The following is a 25,473-nucleotide window of genomic DNA, read 5'->3' as shown; positions in this document are numbered from 1 at the left end:
ATATCACAAAAATTATCGCTCTTTTCTTTTACATCGACCTACAAGAGGTGGTGGATTACATATACTTAGTATCAACCACAATTTGCTACAAAGCAAAGATGGCATTGAAACTTTCGTCCTCTGATTTTCAAATTCTAGTAATAGCCGAAAGTCGGCTGCATCGCTGCAGCAGAACATGCTTTTTTGGAGGCCGACGAACGCTTTGGGCTTAGATTGCGTGGAGTGCTCGTCCTTTCGTTGGATGCCAAGCCCGTCGGCCAGCGCTGTCGCAAGAAAACAAATAAAATAAGCAAGTATCTGACGGTCGCAACTCACTACTTTTGACGGCACATGTTAACAAACAATAAAACTACCCGCGTCACCTAATTCAGCACAAACGTCGACATGCAAAACAACACAACATGTAAGGGTGGCGGCGTATTGTAACAGGTGAACTTTACGAGCGCGCCTTTCTACGCACTATAAGAACAACATTGCATTGCAAGTGATAGCGGCGTCAACGCCCGCCGCTATCGATGCGCGCTGAAAAAAGGTAGCATTGATATTGATCAAGTAAAATAGAGTTGTATCTTCTTTTCTCGCCATGCGTATATAAAATGGATTAGGAATTTTATTTTCGTTGAATGAATCTAACGGCGTCTCGCTTTAATTAAAAAACCCTTGTTTCTTTCCCAGTGTTTATTCCCTCCAAACATAGTCGCGCTTCAATCGCTGCTCCCATAACCACCCTTGCTGATATCGGTGACAATTGGTTCTGAACCGCTTTTCGCCCGAAGCTTCGCGACCTATGTGGATCGACCTTGGCGGAGTTCCTGAGTCTAAATATTATATCCATAGCATTTGGGTCGACATGTATAGATTCTATAGAGTCGCGAATTGCTTCACCTGCACTAATTTCTCCACTCGAAGCCGTAGCACTGCACTTAAAAAAGAAATGTTAATATAGACATATTTGTGTCAACGGATTTTGGCTGGGAGAGCGGGTAACATTGTTTTCATTATTGGTGTGAAGATAGCTCAAATCACTGGCGCTCAATGTTAGCACTTCAGTGTCGAGATAGTGGCGCACGCTATCGTCAATTTCTTTTCAGATGAGCTCTACGGTGTCTTTCGAGTTCCCGCAGCATCAAAAGGTTTATTTGTACCCTTGCATCATTGGCACTGACTGCGCATGCGTGGTGATTCGGCGTGGTTCTGTCGCGAAAAGACGCCAGTACTCCAGAAGCGCAGCATCAAGGATGACTGAAGAAAGACAAAGCGGACACACGCCTCCTGCCTTTACTAGCCTCATCGACGAGGCAGTCCCGAGTACAAGCCGTGAAGGCGCCGCGGACGCTTCATCCATTTTGGACGTTTACACTACGTGAGTCTTCCCGCTTGTGAAATTTTCGTCGATCATTGCCACTTGTAGAAACGACCCGGCAGGGAATACTGGTATTGACAGCTACATATTTGTTTCGACTTTAAAGCGCGGCTTTGGCAGACAGCTTCTGGCTAATACACGTTTAATAAAGTCGCTTTTTCAGGCGACTTTATTGACCTATTGCGCGTCGATACACGGGTGATGTGAAAGCATTGTCATGGTAAGAGCAGCTGCGGCTGTTTATCCTTAAGGTAAAGAGGAGTGTCGTTACAGAAAGCAAATTTTTTTAACACAGAATCTATTTTTCGCTTGTGTTTTATCCCCGCGCGGCATACTTGCTGCGGTAGTCCAATAGCTGTGGCGTTGCGCTGCTCAGCTCGACGTCACAGCTAATCTTCCAGGCGTAGCGGCCGTATCGTCGATTATGGTGAAATGCAAAAACGCTGGAGTGCTCGGGTTTACCCACACGTTGAAAAAGGCCGGGTGGTCAGATTTAACCTTGATCCACCATAACGGCGTTCGTCATAGTGAGATCGTGGTTTTGCCGTCTCAAATCCATGAATTTAATTATTTTAATCGCACCGCACACTTTCTTTGGCAGTCGAGTGAGCATTTTCAAGGAGGCTCGTGAAATGGAGTAAACATAGCGTTATTTCGACAAAAAAAAATTCAACGTATCCGTGACCAAGCTTGTACTTTCCGAACGAAACCTTCGCTGTTGGTTGCTTTTCAGAAACGCTAATACGTCCGATTGAAGAAAAACGGGAGACGGACTTAAAATGAACACTGCTTATTTGCACATGTGTGGCTCAGTCTTGAAATACTTCCTGGATGAAGCGAGAGCTGCGCCCTCTTGGCGCACCTGCGAGCATCCGCGTTCGTAGAGCGTGCCACAATTAATAATGAAGTGGCTAGAGAACAGTTGCCGACCGCAAGTCTTATGAAGCGCACTCGCAGGCATGTACAGCTGTTTATGACTGGGCTGGGCGACTGTTTCCGCTTTCTGGCGCGTCCACTATTCGATAGTTAACCTAACGTAACCGACCCCATCTTTATCCTAAAAGTCCCGTGCACCGTTCCCGTGCGCCGGTCATTGCGCGGCTGACGCGTCGTCGATGTCTTTTCTTTTTACCGCCTAAATAAAGCTTGTACACATATATAGTTAGTTCTCAAACGGGTTTCGAAGGATAAACTTATATAATTTGCTACTGCAGCGATAAAGAAAACGAAGGTTATAGTACTTTACCGCACTTCCTTAGGGCACGTCTCTTTCAATTGCGATTTTTCTGAGGCTTATATTTGCAATTGCGCCTTGTTCAAGACCCTTTAACAATAAACTTGACCCTTCAAAAAATTGGCGGAGAGGCACCTGGGTGTCATATATACGAAGCAAGCTTGGCTTTGCTTGCAACGACATATTTATGCAGTGTATACTTCATTTCATACGACTATAGTCTTTCTGTTCTGATGCGTTCAAAATGAGATTTGCCTAAAAGAGAACCATCGGTGCGGTATATTTCAGTGGAAGCCATTTCCGGCAGTAATTTCACGTGTTATTTAATGTAAGGTACATTCCTTTTGGCAAGTATACGGGATGCATCAGTACTTATTCGAACTAGCGTGAAAAACCGAATGCCAAAACGGCGGTGGTGAACCCCAACAGGCGCGAACTAAAGAGCATTTCTTTTTGATACAGCTCTGACGTGAATCAAAATATGGAAACAGTTCGTGCAATGGCTACATTTGAGCATCCACTTATTCAATTCACGAAGAAAAATTGTTCCCTTGAGCCTATGTGGAAGTTATTGTTGCGATTCAGCTCCCCGAGATATTGACGCTGTGGCAAGCGGAAAACGTGACTTATATAGCCAACCACAACGCCCGAATCAGATCCGTTGTTAAGTGAAGGGAACTTGCAGTGGACACTTTCGTGCAGGTCGTGAAAGTGAAGAAGGCGCAGCTCCCTGCCCCATATTTTGCCCCGAATGTGCCGATCTCCCTATGCCAGCCAGCACAGTGAGAACTGAGGGAAAATGAAACATGAGAAGTGCCACGTTTCTACCAAACTGGCAGTTTCTTCCAAATTATGTTTCGAAAAGCATTCTTCAGATCGTTTCTGTCGCAACTCGAAGGAAGTGTCGGAGACCAATGCGTATATCCAATTCTAGGATTTCGGACGAGGCCTGGGCTTATCAATGGAACCTGCTGAACAGCCCGACTGAGGCCACTTACGTCCATGGTATGTACGGGATGGCCGTCGGCCATTCATATCACTTTCGAAGACATTTCACAACACACGCTGAGGAGAACCTGCAAATCTATCACGGTCAGAGTTGCAGAGTGGGAATTAGTTCGAATGATTCCGGAATGGTTCCACATTTTGAAACACCGGCAATGGCATGTGAATGCAACGATGGCACCAGTCTGGTAGATTGAATGGTAACACAATGGTCGCCCGACATTCCGGATTGCAGTTGGAATGAAATGGGTCCCAAGCCCCGGAGCGCTAAATGTTTATTTTAAGCGTATCTACAAAACCAGTAAAATTAGGCTAAAGAAAACTGCGTAATTTCAATGCCGTTCTCAGTTTTTAACTGAATATGACTGTGTCAGTATCTTCATATAGGCGACTGCGACTGCCGCGGTAATTATGAAGGGCGCGGTATTCTACACATTGTACACTTTGGATGACTCGGAAACATTTACTGGTTATATTACGGAAATGTATTTGAAGGCAGCTATTTTTAGGCAGGTTTAACTCACTAACCTTTTGCATGGAGTATTGCATGGAGTATTGCATGGAGTATTGCATGGAGTATTGCATGGAGTATAGCATGGAGTATAGCATGGAGTATAGCATGGAGTATAGCATGGAGTATAGCATGGAGTATAGCATGGAGTATAGCATGGAGTATGGCATGGAGTATGGCATGGAGTATGGCATGGAGTATGGCATGGAGTATGGCATGGAGTATGGCATGGAGTATGGCATGGAGTATGGCATGGAGTATGGCATGGAGTATGGCATGGAGTATGGCATGGAGTATGGCATGGAGTATGGCGGATTATGAATGGAGTATGGCATGGAGTATGGCATGGAGTATGGCATGGAGTATGGCATGGAGTATAGCATGGAGTATTCTATTGAGAATCTTGGAAAGGAAGCAGGCAGTTTAAAATCAACAAAGCCCTCGTATAGCTATAAAAACCATAAAACACATGATTGCATGAACTCGCACATCTTGTGCTTGTCTTTACAGTTGACTTAAGTTGCGCTATTTCGCAGTGAATGCATCACTTTTGAGAGGAGTACTTCAGACGGTGGTGCTGCACTCGGGTTGCCCTTGCACTAAGGCTCAGCTATATCTTCGGGTTTCTCCCGCTGTCTTAGCACAGAATCGCCTAGTGCTGTGCATTATTGTGGCCCAGTGGTGAATCAACACCTGTGCTTTCAGAGCGTGCAGACGCGAACGGAAACGGAAGCACCACATGCTGGCTTCCTTTGTCCAGCAGAGGCGACAATGATGCAAACTTCAGCACAAGGCACGCTAGCATGGAGGAATCGTCAGCCATCATGGAAGACAACGCGAGGTGAGCCCAACTTAAGCACTTCCCTTCAATAGGACAACTCAGACGACACGAAATGCTGCCTATCCTCCTGAAATCGCTTCGCACATCGGGTCCTATGAATGATTGGCGCGGTATATAAGTAACAACTTTGTTTTTGTTTAAATATCCTGTTAGATATTTGAATCCGGACCCTTATGTAGATGTACAAGATACCCATCTTCTAATGTTTAAAATTGTAGAAACTGATCATGTTTGCACAAATACGAGAATATAGAGCATCCTGACATCCTATTTCATGTTTGGTTGCCAAGATTGCTTTGTCATGTCGTGGTTATCGAAAAAAGCAGCAGGCTTGGTTTTTGTCGGCTGTGGGCCACAATGGACGATGGCAAATTACGGTAAACTTCCTTTACAGCTTCACCAAGGGTGCAAATAAACCATTTCTATGCATTTTCGCGGGCATGAGGCTTCATACTGTATATAAATTTTATTGTAATTGCTTCTTAACAACCTTTCTAAAGAATTCCAACCAGTGTGCAACATTATGCAATATGGCTCTCAGAAGGCCACAGCTCAATCATGCTTGCACTGATGAACGTATCCTCGGTAGCGAATTTCTGATCCTATGAATTGCATAGCATCAACTTGTTTTGTATTTGAGGTGGTGATGAAAATGCATTCAGTTTCAAGCATGTCCGTGTTTGTGCGGTGCCAAATAATCGACTATGCAGCGCAATTGCTTCCTTTTAGCAAGCTAAAGCAATAGCAAGCCATATTTCAAAATTGTGATAAAAGAAAAGCGTTGAGAAAAATTACTGTCGTGACAGGAGGCGAGTGTATTTGTCAACGAAATTGTTTTCGCTTGCATTGTATTAGCAGGCTGCCCAGCTTTGGCTTACTCGTTTAGCTTTTCTAGAAAAGTAATAAAACCTAATGAAAACAGCCGTTACTGGGCATATGAACAAAAAGCGTGAGCAGATGGATCGCTTTTGCAAGTAAGTGAATATTTTGTACTTTCACTAAAGCATTTAAATCGCTAAAATAATAAGTTTCAAGTAGCATTACGTTGACCACTTGCTCAGCTACAAGTGTTGCGGTAAAAGAACATGAACGGCGTAACACAGTAAAGGGAACCATTGCACCAATCTCCCCTCGTTCTCACTGTCGAAAATCCCTCCAATGTTTTTAATCATCTCAAAGCATTTAGATTTTTTTTGTTTTAGCCTGCCGTGCTACCGCGTGTGTTGGAAGTGGATGAACTAGAAGCCACATTACCGATTGTATCTCGCCAAATTGACTGGTCAATCATTTAGGATCTTGCGGAAGAGACATGCAACAAACCAATCGCACGCAGGCTAGAAGACACCACTGCAGACGCAATGCAAGACTGCACGCGGAGCTTCACAAATTCATCAAAGCGTACAGAGTATGACATTGAATTGGTAAGGCTTCGTGCACTACGTCGTAGAGCGGAAAGGAGGTACAGGCGCACGAAGTCAATTCTTGACCTCAGATTAGCTCGGCGAATGCAAACGAAGATACAGCACCGGATAGATAAGTTCAAAGATTGAAGATGGAAATGCTTTTGTGAGTCACTGGACCCCCGCAAGCCAGTGTCCCGTGTGTGGCGTACCCTACGAGGTCTTAGCTCATATCCCCAGCTACTACACCCATTTAACACCCTTGCTTTCTATCAACTGCCATGAGATAGACGTTACAGAAGAGTGTTGTGCGAAAGTCGCCGGCAGGACAGTTCTACTCCGTGACCTGGTTTTAGGCGACATTCCTAGTCCACCAGACACAAGTATGGACGCTTCATTTTCTATGGAAGATTTGGAAGCTGCTATGGCGCTGTGTAGGTGTTCGTCTTTTCCAGGGCCTGAAAGAATAACATATACTGCTCTGCGTCACCTAGGTCTAGAACCGCGACGAGAACTGCTCAACATTTTTAATAGGTTACTGCAAGATGGCGTTATTCGCCAGGAATGGAAACGCAGCCGCCTGGTACTGCTGCTAAAAGCAGGAAAGTCACCTCTAGAACTGGCATGATATTGGCCTGTAGCACTCGCGGAAAGCTCATGGAGCCTATCATCCTCTTGCGTCTCGAGTGGCACCTTGAACATCACAGCATTTAGCAGCAAAAATCTTGGAAGCCATTATCAGTAGCACTCTTTCTTGACGTGAAAGGCGCATAGAACAACGTTTCCCATCAAGTAATCCTAGATGCACTTTTGACGACTGAACTAAGAGCGCCAGTGTTTGATGGATCCGAAGCTATTTGACACAAAGGTCCATGTTTGTACGCACGGAAGATGGTCCGACCACTGCACATGTTGCGTTTATCAAGGCGGTGTTCTAAGACCTATTCTTTTCAGCCTGACGCTTCTTGGTCTGGCCGATTCCCTACCGGAAACAGTGAGTGTCTCCATCTACACCGATGCCATATGTATCTGGGCACCAGCGGTGACTGGCCTGCAGGTTCGTGGAAGGCTACAAAAGGCAGCAACACAGGAATCTGGCTATCTTTGCACGCAAGGCCTAACCATATCGACAGAAAAATGTGCGTTTGTTGCCTTTACGCGAAAATCGATGTCTGGTTATTCAGCGTGCATCAATGGCCAGCGTATCTTCTACATCGGCTTGTTCGGTGTCATTGTTGACCTGGACCTCTCCTGGAGCCCTCAGGTTGCCCACTTGAAGAAGCTCACATCTATTGTCGATATCTTGAAATTGCTCGCTGGTAAATGTGGGGATCATCAGTGGGCTCCATGCTACAATTGTACCCAGCACTTTTTTATAGGTCTTCCGTGCTAGCTAAAACATGGAAGTCAAATCTTCGAGCCCTTCAGAGCGTGCAAGCACAGACATTACCTGTTTGCAGCGTTGTGGTGTCTAAAACAACCTGAAGTGCGCCTTTCCGCTCCAGGAATGAGAAAAAAGACTGACCTGCCTACCTTGGCCTTGACGCAATCAGCTATAGCTTGCTTGCACACTTTCTACTTTGACCGATTCCACCTATCTACGGATGGCTCATCCACTAAGAAAAGCTCCACTGGCGCAGTGGCTATACCATCATGATCAATGAGCATCACATACAAGATTTCTCAGGTCACATCATCGGCCGGTTTGGAGCTTGTGTCCCTCCGGTGCCGCTGACTATATTAACAACCAGACGGCTAATCAGTGGGCAATATTCTGTGACTCAAAGGCAGCCCTACAATGTCTTTTGTCAGCTCTTCGTTGCGGGTCCTGTGAACAACTCGTGTCGGAGATGCGAGAAATGCACCACCATACGATCGCAAAAGTACACGACGTCGTGTTTCAGGGGCTGCCAGGGCATTGCGGTATTCCTAGGCAACGACCTCGCTGCCGAAGGTGCTAGGAAAGCAGACGAAGCAGCAAATCTTGCTTGCGTGCCTTTATCGAGGACCGACGCACCACAACACCTAAGCAAGCTAGCGCACAGTATGACATTGGAGAAGTGACGCACACCTGAACTCACCCAGCATCGGTTGCATTCTCTCGACCCATCCATGCAACTGCGGCTGTGGCCTGGACTTCGACGAAGTGAGGAAACAATGCTGTGCCACTTACGCTTGGGTGTTGCATTCACCAATGCATACGCGTGTTTGATCGGAATGGCTGATAGCGCCGAGTGCAATGCCTGTGGTGTCAAGGAGACCATAGAACACCTACTGTGCTACTGCCCATAATTTGAAAACGAAATATATGACGTGTGCACAGCTGTCAATCAGCTGGATAAAAAAAACATGCACCTTGAACAAGTTGTAGCGACCATGGCCTCGAATATCGCAGCTACAAAAGGCCACAAAAGCGCTACTGCGATTTTTTAAAACTACCGAATTTAGTGACCGTCTGTGGATCCGAACTGAGTGATCGTCAGTGATAGAACAGAGATCTGCTTCTACGTCGGCGATATCCACAACGGACTTTCTATTATTCTCTTAATCTTTGTCTCCCTTTTTCCTTTCCCTCAGTGTAGGGTAGCCAACCGGGCTCAGTCCTGGTTAACCTTCCTGCCTTTCATTAACAATTTTCTCTTTCCCTCTCATAAATATAAAAATAATTTGTAAATACAAGCAATATACGTTTAAAATAAAATGGTAAAAGTGATGTCGATATTGGCTTGCCTCGAGTTTGCCAGCTCTCGTATGTTCCGCATGGTTCTAAGCAATTACGTGTCAAATTGCCCTCGATACGAAAATGACTCGACGGGACTAGACCACTCGTCTGAAAGCGCACAGGCACATTCCAGCTAGTAGAGAGAGAGAGAATAACTTTATTTAGGAAAAATAGGGTTAAGGGGGCCGGAGGGTGGGTCCTTAGTCCAGGACTCCAGTGGCCACTGCCACGCGCCGTGCCAGGTCGAGGAGGCTCAATTGAGTCTCCAGGTCAGTCCGGGCGAGGATGGCTGCCCAAGGCTCCCTAAAGAAATGTTGTGCTAAACGTGGTGAATTTGAATTTTGCGGTCGTGATTGACACTCCCATGTCTCATGGGGCAAGAATGGCCTCACCCCACATCCTAGCCGAGGACACGTATATACCGGGCAGCGCTATGCGCACACGCGCACATTTTCGACCGTTTCAACGATTGACTCCGTCATACGGCGCCAATCAGGGGGCGATCGGAGATATTAGTACGTTTCGCGTTCTGTTCAGTTCCTGCAACGTCAAAAAGTGGCAGTGTGCAAATTTTGTGACAACGGGAGGGACAGAGTAGCCATTCGGCTGTCGGTGAACTCCCCGGACGACAAACGTCCGGGTAGTTCGTCATTTTGGCGACGTCAAAATGACACGCTCATATCAATCATTCTGATTACGAGCACATCGTCTGTTAGGAGCAGAACGCGACGAGAGATGTGAAGTTCGAGTGGTCATGCGCTCGCTACGAGACCGGCTTCGCATGACACCTCTTGTGGATTGGATTCGATCGAAACGGCAGCTGCGGCTACGGAATGGTTCGGGGCTTGCCGATTGGTTGCGCTGTCCCTCCCATTCTCAAAAACAAAATTGCATACTGCTACTTTGTGACGTCGCTGCAACTAAACAACGCGAACCGAACAAGGATCTCCGATCGGCATTCACGCGATATTATCAAAACGTCCGAGGGCATACCTCATAACTGTATCTCTGAAGGGCCGTTTGTAGTCCCACGTTCTCGGACCGCGGGCGAGCGTCGTTCGCGGCCAGTCACGCTACGCCAGTTGCGCTGCGCCAGCCCAAATGCCATCCCCTGTTGACCCTTTTCGCGGTTATCCCGTAAGCGCTGCCATGTTTGATCACGTGGTGACGTGTCCATTGCTTGTCTCAACTGCCTCCGTGTTTACAATTGATGTGTATGATGCCGGTGCGGCTTAGCAAACCTCTGTTTCGGGAGATATCATAGACGGTGACTGGGTGGACGACACGAAGCTTTGGCCGCAATTTCAGAGAACATGCAAAAGCGCTTGCAGACCTGATTAGTCTATGTCGAAACGGCCCGAGCAGCATATATGGTTCATGCTATAAAAGCGCGGTAAATGTCTATTCAAAGCTATCCAAACTTTCCGCTAATGAATTCAATCAGGATTATGGTGTTTTGGTCTTAGTTCTTTGTTTCGCAAATATTTTGAAGCAGCGGCTTCTCATGTTTCGGACTCGACAATGTTCCTCGGTGCGGTCACTTCCCGATTATTTTCTGCATAATCGCTCGTGGGTGTGCTCTGTACCGTCAGATTTGTTCTTGCTGCGCACAAGGCTTGAAACGTAGCTTTTCTGCACATTGTAATACCTTGTAGCAAATTCATATTATCGCTAGTAACTCGCTTACTCTTGTGGACCGTCAGGAAAAATTCAGCTTCAACCATTCGTGCGCTATCGGTGTAGTACCATAATTTATTGTACGTATATAGTGCGCAAATATGAACGTGTGTGCTCATCCGCTTATTCTTGACACGTTGGCGGAAAAGTGGGTGTAAGTTTCCGTGCTGGTTGGCGTAGATGTGTGTAGATACTGTGCGAGAAACCTACTATGAGAGGAAACGACACTACCCCCGTTATCACTGTGCAACAAGCGGTACTCACTCTTGCCGACGTATCGGGGCTGAAACCCTTTCTTTGAAGGCTAGCCTTACAACGCTGGCGGATGAGCAAATTTGTGTATCCTCGAGGAAAGCTGTACATCTCGAAGTGCCGAAAACATGTATGGGTAGTTGCAGCAGCGGTCCACGAACTTGGCCCGCATATTCATATACATTCTTTAATATGGCATTCACTATTTTTGCAGCCAACTTCTCCAAACGTTTTTAATCCGCATGATTCAAACCAGCCTGAATGGAGCACAGAGCATTAGCGAAAACTCAGTTGTATTTCCGACAGCCGATCACCCACAAGCAAGGTAGCAGCGGTGATGGTTTCGTATTGGTGCCCGGTCACTGAGGAGACGTATGGCGCCCCGCCGTAAGTGCCATCTCGTTTCTCAAGAACAAACTGTTCCGTGAAAAGCGTGAATACTTCAACGCTCGCGCCGTGGACTGCTAACTTCTGAGCATGCGCAGAACGATCCCCAACGAGCGCGCCACTTTGAACGGTTGTCTGCAACCGCCGGCGGAGCGGCGTGGGTGCCTTTGGGCGCCATATAGTCCGACATTGCATGAGCGCGCGCGCATACGCTGCGTCACGTTGGCGAGAACAACAGCGTTGATAGTTCGGCGCACAGGCGCAGCCAACCTAACCCAACGCGGCCAACGCGCTCCAACGCGCTCGACGTCGAGATGGCTCTTGCTCGATCCGCGCGTTGATCGCCCCGACAGCGCCGAACCACAATGCATTGCGCGCGAAGAATGAGAAGCCCACTCCGCTTCGCCGCCGGTCTTCCGTTAAAAGCGGCGCGCCGACTATAAACGGCCCTTAAGGCCCCTTCATATAGTCCGAAGTATCGGCGCGCCGGGCGAGCGTCGCTTGCGGCCAGTCACGCTATGGCGGTTGCGCTGCGACTGCCGAAAGGCCGTCCCCTCTATACTTCAACGCACGCGCCATCTGCAGCTATCTTCGGAGGATGCGCAGAACGATCTCCAAGCCACGCGCCAATTTTAACGGCTGACGTCATCACCTCGCGTCCCCCAGTAACCGCCGGCGGAGGTGCGCATGAGCCGTGACGTCATCCCGCCGCGTCTGCGCTCGCCGCATAGCTTTCGCCGCACTGCCCCTACGACTTCGCCACGAGCTGCGCGCTACTGCGCATGCGCCGCGAGTCAGACGTGACGTCACGACGAACTGTGAATGCGCTCCTTTGTTTCGTATGAATGCCTGTGCGCGGCGGCGGCGCGCCAGAGGTAGACATGGGGAGACCAAGGAAGATTCGCACTGTATAAGAAGCCGCTTACCAAGAATCGCGGCGCGTAGCTAAGCGAGACTGCCAGTGTCGACGCCGATTGGACCCAGCACGGTTAGCCGAAGATGCCGCTGCAAAACGACTTGGCATATCAACTTCGCATTGCTTCGTATAGCCAGGACCAGCTAGGAGCCGATCAGCTCCGCTGTGTCTTTAGCCTTGCGTCACTAGTGCAAGCTACCCCGAATTTTTTTAGACATCAAAGACAGCTTGTATTGCAGGGTGCCTCGAAGGCCCCAGAAGTACAATAATCTTTACGCGAAATTTTGCGCTGTCGACTCCGTGCCGCGGAATATTATTTGGCTTTCCTGTGCATAAAATCATTAGACATTTAGCGTGTCCGGTATTCGGTTAAACGTAAGTGTAATGGGCGTTTCACCGGATTAGCGCAAGCGCGAGCGTCAGTGGCCAATGCGGTGCAGCCACCTGATGGCTCAGAGCTCCATCACGTAAACACAGAGCTAATATTGCAGAAACCAAGTGTGTTCTGCTTCGCTGCTTGTGTATATTTTCGGAAGTAGCGTAATCGTGTTGCTACAGAAAATTTTCACTAGCAGCAATGTGAAATGCACATGGTTACAGCAATATTATCTGTCTTTGCCTAGTTGAACTCTGCGCCACCAGGTGGCTCCACCATGCAGGCCGCTCACGTTTGCTTCTCCGCTTATCCGGTAAAACGCCCAGTCCGCTTGCATTTACGTATGGGACCCGCCATATATGGTACGTGCCTTTTTCCTTTTCGTTTTTCTTCTTTTGCAATTACTACACCTCTTTGTTGCTCGGAATAAGATCGTGTTATGTACTAATATATGTACGTGTTGCTTGTATATATTTTTATATACTTTTGCCCCACCTGCTTGGGCCCTATTTCGGGCCTGAAGTATTCTGTAAATAAATAAAATTTACCTGACTGCCAGACAAGCTAAAACTATCTATTGTCTACAAGACGGGACTGTTTTCTTACCATGTTCAAACCATTTTGCATGCAGTGCCCGTTTACCATCACGCACTCGCCTTAGAGGAATCTAGGTTATAAATCTTACATGGAGTCGTATCCAATGATTATATATATATATATATATATATATATATATATATATATATATATATATGGACCCGCCGTGGTTGCTCAGTGGCTATGGTGTTGGGCTGCTGAGCAGGAGGTCGCGTGATCGAATCCCGGCCATGGCGGCCGCATTTCGATGGGGGCGAAATGCGAAAACACCCGTGTACTTAGATTTAGGTGCACGTTAAAGAACCCCAGGTCGTCAAAATTTCCGGAGTCTTCCACTACGGCGTGCCTCATAATCAAATCGTGGTTTTGGCACGTAAAACCACATAATTTAATTTTATATATATATATATATATATATATATATAGCGAATACAAGGTATATTGTGTGGCGTTGGCTTCAGCGATCATTCAGTGTTCTGTAGCTATTACACAACCATCCTACACCTTCCTGCGGATCTATCTTGTATTGTAGAATTCCTAAGGACACCTGGGGTGGCCAACCGAACAAGCAGTACTACCCGGAAGATGTTACATCCACCATCCACGGTAGGTGTGGGAATGTTTTCAGCCGCTATAGTATAAGGCCATTATTGCGACGAGAACTCAAATTAATAATTGGGTAATTAAGAAAATTTTCGTAAAAAAGTTTTTTTACTATTTAATTTACAGCAACTATTGCAACTTACCAAATTTACCTACTGAGTGTGCAACGCAAATCAACTTGGTACGAATTCTGATGATGGCATCGGTTTCGAGATCTGAAGTTTCGAGATATGCGCCGTCAAATTTGCGGTCCATTTAAAAATGCACTGTTTTCTACTTACTTTTTTAAGAAAACGCTGTTTTATACGATGAAGCACAGAAGTAATCAGAATGACAATGTATTTCTTCAGACATGTCGACAATTAATATGTCGAAACTGGTGTAGGCCGCATTCGTTCCAAGTGGGTGCGCCTTGCGAACTCATCGACTAGAATTCGTAAATTGCAATATATGCCATAAAGCAATTATTTAGAAGTTTATTAGTGCAATTGTGTTAACTATTTAATGAAGCCCTTTGAATTCTCTTTGAAGTAATGTCTGCCTCATCTCGTAAAATACCCCAAGGGCTAGAATTGTGCTTTCTGCCGCTGGCCAAAAAAAAAAAAACGATGCAGCTGAGGGAAAAGCACCCAAGAGAGGAGAGCTAAATAATTTGGGTGATAAGAGTCCGCGTTCGATATTGTCAAAATTCTCAAGTGGACTAGAGATGACTATATTCACTTAACTAATATAAGTTTCTTGATGAACACTTTCTCTGAAAGCCATCACAGTACGGTTTTAACCCAACCCTTCAACACAAACCGCGCCACCTTATCAAAAATATTTATCTGAAACCATTTGATACTCCAAACCATGTAACGTTATTGTAAAGATTTCCGAGTGAGTAAGTGTCGCACAATAGCTAAACACGCGTCCTTTCAGGGCATACAGGCATGGACGGAATAAGAAGCACCGGTTACCGGCCTCCTGTGTCCAGCAGCGGCGGCTATGACGCAGTGCCCAGCACTAGCCGCGCTGGCATGGAGGAAGCATCAGCCAGTTTGGACAACAATGGAAGGTGAGCACAACTTTCGAAGTTTTTCCATTGGAGCAACTCAGAGAGGACACGGAATGCTGCCTGAGGCTCGCTTATGCTTACAAGGATGAAGTAGTGCGCGGGATTTAAGCTACGATTCCTTACATGGCAGGATATCAGATGGAGGTCTGAATATACGGCACTGCCATTAACAGGCATCTTTAGGTCGGGGCCTTCTATGTGCATGATAATGTAGAAATATATTGATATAGCATCGGGCGCTCGCAAAGCGAACGGTAGAAAAAAAGTCATCGGCCTGCTAGGCAATACACGCAGAATTGCCGCGCGAATGGCCGCTCGAGGCACTTTGCGTGTATTCGCGGGCTTCTTTCACGCTCGGAAAAACACATTTATGTAGCAGGTATTCAGCAACATAAAGCTGTATCGGGAGTTTTTGATGTTGCTCTACAATCTTCTCATTGACACTTTGATAATTAGGACAGTACTTCTCGAGTTAGGTAATTAATTAGAATTAGCTAATTAAATCTCAGTAACAAAAATTTACTGGCGGCTACTCCACTGCACTGGAAACAATACGCACTAGGTTTGCTTCGCGTAACGCTGTTCCTCTTTTTTTAAATCGTGCTGCGTGATAGCTGGGACACCCTGTATAGCCAATGCAAGTTACTTTGTGTAAACGTTCGCTTCAACGATCATTCCGTGTACTAAAGCTGCTACACTTCAACCCTACACGCTCCTATGGATCTCTCTCTTGTATTGCAGGATTGCTATTGGCACCTGGGGTGGCCAACAGAACACGCAGTACTACCCGGCTGACGTCACATATACCATGCATGGTAGGTGCTATATGGAGCAATTACACCTCGCTTCAGACGTGATTGAAGAGGCTAATGTCTGCTATCGAATACGATACGTTCGAACAGCGTCGCCACTGGCTCACAGGTGCATGGTTCTGTACCTGTGAGCCTGCATTCCGCCTGGTTTCTTATTCACAAGATTGCACTGCGGTCACATGCTGTTTGGCGCACGGGTGAGATGATTTCACAGGTGATTCAGTGTGGCGATGAAGTTGCGGGGACGTGTAAGATTCTGCACTAGTTGCGAAGGCACCATGCGAATTTTTCGTGAGCACTCGCTCCATCCCTGGTGCACATTTAAGGGTTGGGAGACAGCAATATGTGCATTCATACAGGTAGTGGCAAATGAAGAGAGAACAGGAAATGCACCAGGAAGCGTTTCTTGTAATGTGAAAACGGATAGTCGCAATAGCGAAACATTTAGGCCAAGTTTGCTGTAGAAAGTTTCGTGATCATGTTGTGAGGAACGGATTCAGCAATAAGCGCTCTCAAAATTGTGTTCCGTTCGTTGCAGTACTTTTTGCTCGGGCTATTCATTGAAATCGTTAACTACATGATAAACTCAACTTTGCTCTTCTTGTCTCAGTTTGAGATTTCAGGGGAAAAAAGACTGCAAGAAAGTAGTGATTATTTAATTCAATGGCGCACAACAAACTGGAACCAAGATGACATAGGACAGGATTTGTGTATGTGATATTGGGCGTGTGATTTGTTCTCGTGTCTTCAGGCACCATTGTATTCTTGAGTTGTGCATCCCCAACAAGGGAGAAAATCCACCGCAAGGATCCTTTTGCACTGTTCAAATCAATAAATCGTCGTCTGACATTTTTAAAGCAGTTTGATATCCAAATTTTAATTATGTATTTAAAGTATATTACGCTGCGCTTGAAAGTGTACGTCTGTATCTGCATTTTTTTCACCTTAAATAGATAACGTTGATTTCCTTTAAAAAAAGGTCAATTTGCAATATTACGAAAATACATTTTAGCATGAAATTGTGTCCGATTGTCGGTGTATTCGACGAAAATTCGCTTTTGTCGTTCCGATACCGAAACTCGACGCATAATGATCGCTGAAAGCGCAGCCGATGTTATTCTCGACGCAGTCACGGCGAAGAGCAGCTCGTTGCAATGGCATGTTGTTGAAATCACATCGACTAGAAACCAAATTCGGTATTGAGTAATTAAGAAAAATTTGCTAATTAAGTTGTCTTACTATTGAATTTCCAGAATCTATTGCAACCTACGAAATGTAGCTACTGAGTGTGCAAGGCAAATCAACTTGGTACGAATTCTAAAGATGGCATCGGTTTCGAGATATGCGCCGTCATACTTGCGGCTCATTAAAAATGCACTACTGTTCCACGTACTTTTTTAACAAAACGACGCTTTATGCATTGACGCAAGAAAGTAATTGGAATGCCAATGTATTTAGTAAATTGTAATGTGCCATAAAGCAATTATTTAGAAGTTTATTAGTGCAATTGTGTTAATTATTAAATGAAGCACTTTGAATTCTCCCTGAAGTATTGCCCGCCTCATCTCGTACCAGTATCCAGGGCTTGAATTATGCTATCGGCCACTGGATATTTTTTTAAAAGTTGGTGCACCTGAAGGAAGAGCACCTGGTGCACAAGGGAGGACAACTAAATAATTCGGGCGATTAGAGACCGATTTCAATATTGTCACGGCTCACTGGAGACAAGAGCGAAGAGCGGTATTTAATTGAGGCAATGAGGACAAAGCGCTCAGTTCAAACTTCTTCTTCTCTAGCACCTCGCTTGCAAGCTCGAGGTCGTCGTCTTTGTCGTCAGCGTGGTTGGGCACAGATAGCGTCGCGGCATTTTCCCCCTCCATAAGGAGCATCGACCCGATGCTCGGCGGGTAGCACCCGGTGATCAGCAAACCATAGAGTACCCATGCCATTCAGAAACATAAGGTTTCATGCGCACCACGTGCACAGTCTCAGGCAGGTTCATACGGCGCCTCGAGCAGGATGGGCTGTCAGGAACTTCATAGTTGACGTCGCTAAGGCGTCGTTGAACCTTGTATGGTCCGAAGTATCGGCGTAGAAGTTTCTCCGCGAGGCCCCGGCGGCGTACTGGAGTCCAAACCCAGACTCTTTGGCAAAGATGGTAGACGACGCATCGATGGTGTTGATTGTAACTTCGGGCATCTCGCTCTTGCTGGCCAGTTATGCGAACGCGCGCGAGCTGTCTTGCTTCTTCGGCGCGCGCTGTAAAATCTGCGGCGTCAGTCTCGGAATCGCTGGAATCATGAGGCAGCGTAGCATCCAGCATTGTAGTCACTTCTCGACCGTGGAGGAGACTGAATGGTGTCATTTTTGTTGTTTCTTGCCGAGCCGTGTTATAAGCAAACGTGACGTAGGGTAATATTTGGTCCCAGTTCTTGTGGTCCACATCGACAACTAACCGTAGCCGTCTGAGATGTTCATCAAATGTGGCAGAATAAACAATCACATCGTATAGGTACACTAAGCAAGTCTTCCACTTAAGGTCTGAGAGAACGGTATCCATTATCCTTTGAAACGTGGATGGGGCGGAGCACAAACCAAAAGGGAGAACTTTGAATTCATAGAGCCCATCAGGCGTCACAAAAGCAGTCTTTTCGCGATCCCGTTCATCGACCTCTATTTGCCAGTACCCACTCTTTAAGTCCATTGACGAGAAGTACCGAGCATGCCGTAGCCTGTGGTAAGGGATACACGTCTTTTTTCGTAATCCGATTGAGCTTGCGATAATCAATACAAAATCACAGGCTACCATCCTTCTTCTTAACGAGTACCACGGGTGACGCCCAAGGACTTTTTGACGGCTGGATGACATCATCTTCTAGCATTTTTTTTTACTTGCTGCTGTATTGCTTCACGCTCTTTCTCAGCCACGCGATACGGATGCTGCCGGATGGGTATTGTTGTTTCCGTTCTCAGTTCAAACTTCTTCTTCTCTAGCCCCTCGCTTGCAAGCTCGAGGTCGTCGTCTTTGTCGTCAGCGTGGTTGGGCACAGATAGCGTCGCGGCAATATTGCAAACCTTCTCAAATGGACTAGAGATGACTATATACACTAAGCTAATATAAGTTTCTTGATAAACACTTTGTTAGAACGCCGTCGCAGTACGCTTTATACCCGACCTTTCAACTCAAACCGCGCCACCTTATCAAAGATATTTTTTCAAAGGCATTCGATACATTAAACCATGTGCCGTTATTGTAAAAATTTCCAAGTGAGCAAGTGTCGCAGAGTAGAGAATCAACACGCGTGCTTTCAGGGCATGCAGACATGGCCGGAATAAGAAGCACCAGTTACCGGCCCCCTGTGTCCAGCAGTGGCGGCGATGACACAGTGCCCACTACAAGCCATGCTGGCATGGAGGAAGCAACAGCCAGTTTGCAAAACAGTGGAAGGTGAGCAAAAATTTCGAAGTTTTTCCATTGGAACAACTGTGGGACGACGTGGAATGCTTCCTGGGGTTGAATTAGGCTTACAATGATGAAGTAACGCGCGGAATTGAAGTTATGGTTCCTGAAATGGGAGAATATCAGATGAAGGTCTCACAGCACGGCACTTCCACTAACAGGAATATTTCGGTCAGTGGCTTCTACTTGCAAGATAATGTAGAAATTTATTCACATGAAAGCGTCAAATGGCTCATTGAGCGAGAAAGCCGACGTCCGGCATCTGTAGCAGAGAAACATCACCGACATTCCCATTGCCTGCGACGCTAAGTCACGAGCTGCGCCAGGTGTTGCGTGAGGGGAGGGGACATCGCTGCGACGCCAAGTCACTATCGCGCTTGGAAGCCTTTGTTATCCGACCGCTCGTTGTCCGCGCAAGCTCTCGCCTGCGCTCGAACTGCGCCTCGGTGGATGGATGAATGGATGCTATGAGCGTCCCCTTTGAAACAGGGTGGTGGGTCCCACCAACGAGCTCTTGTTCTTATTTTGCCTATTATCCCCCCTTAACATTCTGAAGAAAAAAGACACACCCACAGACAGAATTCCCAGCATCAAACTTTATGAACGACTACAGGAAAATTATTGTACGCAAGGGTTGTTTTCGGTCTCCTTACTTTTCTGCCACCAAATCTTCAATCGCCTCTTACTAATTGTGGGAACGCCGACATGATTAGCGGCACTGTTTACGAAGACGACGGAGGCGCGAGCAGTTGCGCTAGGAACGCGCGAACTGTGGCTGGGCGCCCGTGGGCGGTCGAGACTGGATCCAGCTGACGTGGACTGCGGGATCAGGCCGTTTCCCACATTGGCGCCCGTAACGTGGAGGCCCAGCTGTGTTCCGGGATGCACCGTGGTCGTGGGGAAGGCTGAAAGCGCCCGTTCCACAGCCAGTAGCGACTTCTACCCCGGCCTGGCGCGTTACCGTTTCCGCTGTGTGAGTTGCGCCTTTGAGGTTCGGTAACGAGCGCTTCCACCGGCTCCTCCTTCGTTGCTGTCATCGAGTCTGGCGTGGGTCCTGGTGGCGGCGTCGTCTCCTACGTGCTGCTGCAGCTCTCGGCGCCGCCGCTCGAGAAGGGAACCGCCGGCGCAGGTGACGTCATGAGCGCTATGGCGCCGACACATCAGCAACGGCTCTGTCCCTTTGCGCGGCAGTGTGTGGTTCTACACACACGGCTCGAGAGGATGTGGTGAATGATGTCCAGTGTTCGGGTGAGATTTGGGGAGCTCGAGGCCAGTTGCCAACGGTAGCGGTGGCGGCACCGTTAGAGCGATGATCGGGATCATCTGCGATCTTCCCCTCCTATGACCTGGGTGCTGCGGTTTGGTGTGGTCTCTGCGGTGGCAAGGCATTGAGCAGGCGGCGGCTCCCTTCTGCGACCTGCTGCGTGCACTCGTCAGAAAGAGGTCGGAGAGGAAAACCAGACAAGGTGTGCGTCAGGGGACTATTTAGGGCCTTTCGCTTCCGGCAAGACCTCAACTCCGATGCTGCACCACCTGGTCTGCCCGATCTTCGCAAACAGTCCGTCCTGGAAGCCAGCCAAGCTTAGGGCCTGCAGGTTCCTGTAAGACCTTGGTGGCTCAGACGTACCAGATTCGCCAATCCTCGTTCGGTGCATTAGCAGTCTACAAGGTTCGCCCGCCGGTAGGGGTGTCATACCGTCGCTGCCAGCCACCGTGGGCCACTGCCATCAACGCCTTCGCAGAGGGACCCCGCAGGGGCGTCTCCGTAACCAGGCGTTTGGTTTGTGGCGACAGCACGGACCCGAGCACATGAGGGTTGGACCCTCCGGCGTGTAGCCGTGCGCGGCTTAGCCGTTTCCGGGGAAAAGTGGATCCTGGGGGTTGAGCCAATACTGAGTGCTTGGACCTTTATGGCCCCTCGGCGGAGGCAACACACCCCTTTGCCCTTCGCTTTATGTAGACGGCACCACCGGGCTGACCCACCCGGGGGAAATCGGTAGATGCCCTATCCTATCCCCCTCTCCAACTATTCGTCTTTCTCTCCCACTTTTATCCTTTGCTGTCTTCTCTTCACTTCTTTTTACTTCCGATTTTCCGGGCAGCGAGGGTTAACCTTGTGTAGTTATCCAACCTTGGGTAAATTATATTAGGTTATAGCGGCAATGCATGGCTGGCGTCTGCAGGTATTTTTCCAACCTAGTAGCGTCCTCTTGTTGGGCTCGGTGGTCGGTTGCCACCATCGCCGCCGAACTATTCCAAGCTTACATGGCAAACGCTTCCCCCCTCTCTCCCCCTCAAAGATCACCCCCTAAAAAGGGGACGCACCGAAGCACCTTTCCAGTTCTCTTTGAAAGAAAACCAAGAAACCTACCCAAACTACCACGTCGTTCACAGTCAAGGCAACACAACCGTAGAAAACTGTCACAATTTGTAGTGTCTAAATGCCTAGTAAACACGATTGGTCCTAACTACAAAGCATCAAAGATGGCTAGCGGAGACCTTCTCCGTCTTTTCATGCCACTTATTTACTTGGTTTACAGGAACTTCCTTGTGAAATGTGACGTCAATTCAAGCATTTTCGCGGTGTCGGCCATTTTTAGTCACACAGCAGTTTCGCAATGTTCGCCGCCAACGTAGACAACTAAGGCTTTCGCTTTCTAAAAGCATCCCTCAGTAGTGTATCGTTTGATGCTTGTGCGTGAAAACACGGAAGTAGTAAACGTATTCGTGCGCGCGCTGTATGGAAATAGAACACGCGCATTTCGGTTGCTCAATGCGCTAAGCAACAACGGCGTTTCTAAGTTGGACGAAACCGTCTAGTTAAATGCCGATTGTTTAACTTCCGAGGGCATACCTGATGTCATGTGCCTCGAACCTCACATGCTATCGATTTGACAATGCACGAATATTATCATAGGTTACAACGGGCAGCTTTCATGGTAACAGTCTAGTGCAGATGTTTCTACTCACCTGCATCTTTTAAATGTAGGTTATAATTGTTGTATTAAGAGAACAAAAACAAAAGATTTGTCTTGTTTCCCACTCGAAGGAGGACTGCCTTTCTTTCGCGTCACAGACAGCCAAATTCAGCAGTCTTCAACATATGCTTGACTAGAAACCAAATCGAACGATAAACTCAAATGCATTCAGGTAACACTCAGGTTAAGCAAATCGCTTGAACGCAAACGCGCCATTTTGCTTGCCAAATCTGCATTGACGAAAACGTGTTGCTGTATTTCGGTAACAGCAATCGCTACGCCATGTTGAGCCTCTTTATCCGGCTACTTGCAGGAATGCTACCGGAACCGAGGAAAGCGAACAGAAAGAGTTATGCGGTGTCTGCGGCAAGGTTTACACCAGACTGCACGGACAAGCTGCCGAGCACTATGGCGATGAATCCTCCATTTGTGAAGCATGTTATCTACCCTCCGCAAAGATTAAGAAGATCGTAAGAAATTGCCTGAAGAGCACAAAAGAAAAAATGTACAAATGCGAAGCATGCGGCAAATCATTCACGCAGTCGTGGTACCTTAAGGCACACCAGCTCACCCACACAGGCATAAAACCCTACAACTGCGAAACATGTGGTAAATCATTCGCTTGGTTGGGCTATCTTAAGGTCCACAAACGCACACATACAGGCGTTACTCCCTACAAATGCAAAACATGCGATAAATCATTCAAGCAGTCGTCGAACCTTAACGTACATCAACGCACGCACACAGGCATTAAACCCTACAAATGCGAAACATGCGGTAAATCATTCAAGCAGTTATCGCACATTAACAAACATCAACGCACGCACACGAGCTAGAAACCCCATGTCTGTCCAAAATGTATGAAATCATTTCAAGGTGAGTGGTACCTCCAAGAGCATTTCAACCTGCATACGGGCGCTAAACTATTCGAGAGCGAAATATGAGTAAGTCTTTTCCGTACAGGTCAAGTCTCAGACGTCATAGCCTCCACCACGCAGATGAACCGCCGCATCAGTGTGCCCACCGCGGCGCTCATTTCGCAGAGAGAGAAACTGTCGAAGTACATATGTGCCAGATGATTACGTGTTATTTGTGTGGGGATTCCTTTAGAGATGAGATTCAACTAGCCACAGATATCGTGACGCACATAGGTGGGCAGCCGTAACAGTTAGACTGGTGCGCACAATAAGTCAATCGCCCGCTACTTTTCCACAGAGCCGTGAGTGTGAGCATGTGCAGGAAAACAACGGAGACATTCTTGCATAGCACTGAGCACCATACGCTACGCAACGCATGTGGAAACCAGGTTATTTCGAACAAAATGGCAAACAGCTTAGTGCAAAGCGCAATGTAAACGATGGCAGCTGGGTATTTCAAATTACTAGACAATACGCTTTCGTCGAAATTATATGACAAAAAATTTTGAATACCTCGACCAGTGCTCGCTGTTCACATTACTGCATTAGTCGTGAGCGTAGCTATAACAAACTCACACGAAGACAAACCCGAGTGGGCTGCAATTTTATGTTTGTGAAACTACAGTGTTGGAGTTTTTGCAAAAGAACCTTGACAGCAGCGTTCAGTACAGAGAATTTTCTGTCGGAGTGTTCTTACGGTGTTGTAGCAAGAAACCGATATGGTACTACCTTTTTAATGATTCTGCAGTATCAATAGACGAAAACGTGCAGCTGCGAATGTGAGGAAGAAGATCGGCACTCTGAACAGCCCCGTTGCCATCGTGTGGCCCGTACACAGTTCGCTCTCTGACTACGCCGTACCTGCTGGTGCTGCGTTTGTCGCTGCCGCTCTACGACCGAATAAACCCCCTTTACAATTGGTGGAGGTGCTGGGTACGACAGGAAATCTGGAACTTCGCAACCGGACACTACAGCTTGTCTTCATTATGCCGAAAGAAGGACCACCGCAACCACAAACCTCTGCCCCGGTGACTACCTTGGTCTGACCTGTTCCGTTACGTCAACGTGACCCTCCCATCTTCAGTGGTACAGAAGAGCATGGCGTAAAAGACTGGCTCGCTGACTACGACCGGGTGAGCACCCACAACAACTGGGACGAAACTCAAAACCGCAATTACGTGTCGTTTTACTTAAGCGGTGTCGCCAGCGTGTGAATCTGAAACCACCAACGTGATCTCATGACATGGACGGCCTTCAATGCTAGCGTAATGGAAGTATTCGGGCGCCCCGCCGTTCGCATGCTTCGAGCCGAGCAACGTTTGCGTGGTCGTGCGCAACAAAGCGGGGAGACATTTACTAGTTATATTGAACATGTTGTCGACCTCTGTAACCGCGTCGACGCCGCAATGGCTGATGCCAAGAATATCAGGCACCTCCTAAAAGGCATTGAAAACGACGCCTTCCAGATGCTGCTTACGAAAAACCCGGCAACATTGTGAGAACTCGTCAGTCTCTGCCAAAGCTCCGATGAACTACGCGAACAACGCGTAGTCACCCGCCAATCACTTCCACAGGCCACTTCAATGTCGAGCTTGGCTGTTTTTCCAGATAACACTTCGCTGTTAGTCCAGATCAAGGAGTTCGTCCGTGAAGAAGTTGCTCGTCAGCTTTTGATGATGCCGCTTACACACGGCCAGTCGAGTTCTCCATTGGTGCCCGCTCTACAATATGTCACCACAGAGCAGGTAGCCGACCACGTCTGGCCTTCTTTCCCCCAGACTCCGGCTGCCGCTCCCCTGACGTACGCCTAAGTCGCTGCGAGACCTGGACTGCAGACCTACGGTCCCATTTCGCCCGCCTTTGCGCCTGCCTGTATCCCCTCCCGCCCAACCAGTGGTCCAGCATGCACGACCTGAAGACCATTGGCGCACGGAAGACAACCGTCCGATTTGTTTATTGTGGCCGTGCTGGACATCGTGGCCGTGCCTTTTACACGAAGAATATTTGAACCGATGGAAGGTTTCTAGTAAAAGTAAGAAGTCAGTTCCGTCATTACGATTCTGCTCTGGTGCCTTCGAGAAGTGTTTACAGGAAATTCTGTGACAATATTAAGCCATGTAAGTAAGAGTCAGTCAGTCAGTCAATCACACCAACAGTTCATTGTTTGAAATTACGACCAATGCATTTATTTATTTCGTGATTGCCAAGACACATGCGAGGCAGTGTTGGATCTTTCATTGATGCCAAAGATCTTTAACTGCTGAGCGACTGACTGCTGAGCGAGTTGTTAATGCAAGATAAAGAAGCGCTAAATAGACGAATGACGAGAACAAGGTGACAACAGGATTGCTTATTACAACTGAAT

General features: G+C 47.4%; 1 protein-coding gene across 1 annotated transcript; it reads left to right on the top strand.

The window, feature by feature from the left end:
- Positions 1–1,096: 1,096 nt before the first annotated feature.
- LOC125941612 (zinc finger and SCAN domain-containing protein 22-like) lies at positions 1,097–23,693 on the top strand. The gene is made up of 8 exons (XM_049659293.1): positions 1,097–1,363; positions 3,532–3,602; positions 4,819–4,954; positions 13,814–13,887; positions 14,806–14,941; positions 15,683–15,756; positions 19,066–19,201; positions 22,505–23,693. Exons 1-8 carry the CDS (start codon positions 1,239–1,241, stop codon positions 23,025–23,027), a joined length of 1,275 nt encoding a protein of 424 aa, XP_049515250.1. The 5' UTR covers positions 1,097–1,238; the 3' UTR covers positions 23,028–23,693.
- Positions 23,694–25,473: the final 1,780 nt, after the last annotated feature.

This window comes from Dermacentor silvarum, chromosome 11, assembly GCF_013339745.2.
Source record: "Dermacentor silvarum isolate Dsil-2018 chromosome 11, BIME_Dsil_1.4, whole genome shotgun sequence".
Taxonomy (NCBI): domain Eukaryota; kingdom Metazoa; phylum Arthropoda; class Arachnida; order Ixodida; family Ixodidae; genus Dermacentor; species Dermacentor silvarum.
The sequence above is the reverse complement of the archived record's forward strand: the minus strand, read 5'-3'. Positions and strand labels throughout refer to the sequence as shown.

Excerpts from the sequence above, each read along its gene's own strand:
- LOC125941612 (XM_049659293.1), top strand. The coding sequence starts at position 1,239 with ATGACTGAAGAAAGACAAAGCGGACACACGCCTCCTGCCTTTACTAGC. Across the intron at positions 1,364-3,531 it reads ATTTTGGACGTTTACACTAC|GATTTCGGACGAGGCCTGGG; the intron begins GTGAGTCTTCCC and ends ATCCAATTCTAG. Across the intron at positions 4,955-13,813 it reads ATCATGGAAGACAACGCGAG|AATTCCTAAGGACACCTGGG; the intron begins GTGAGCCCAACT and ends CTTGTATTGTAG.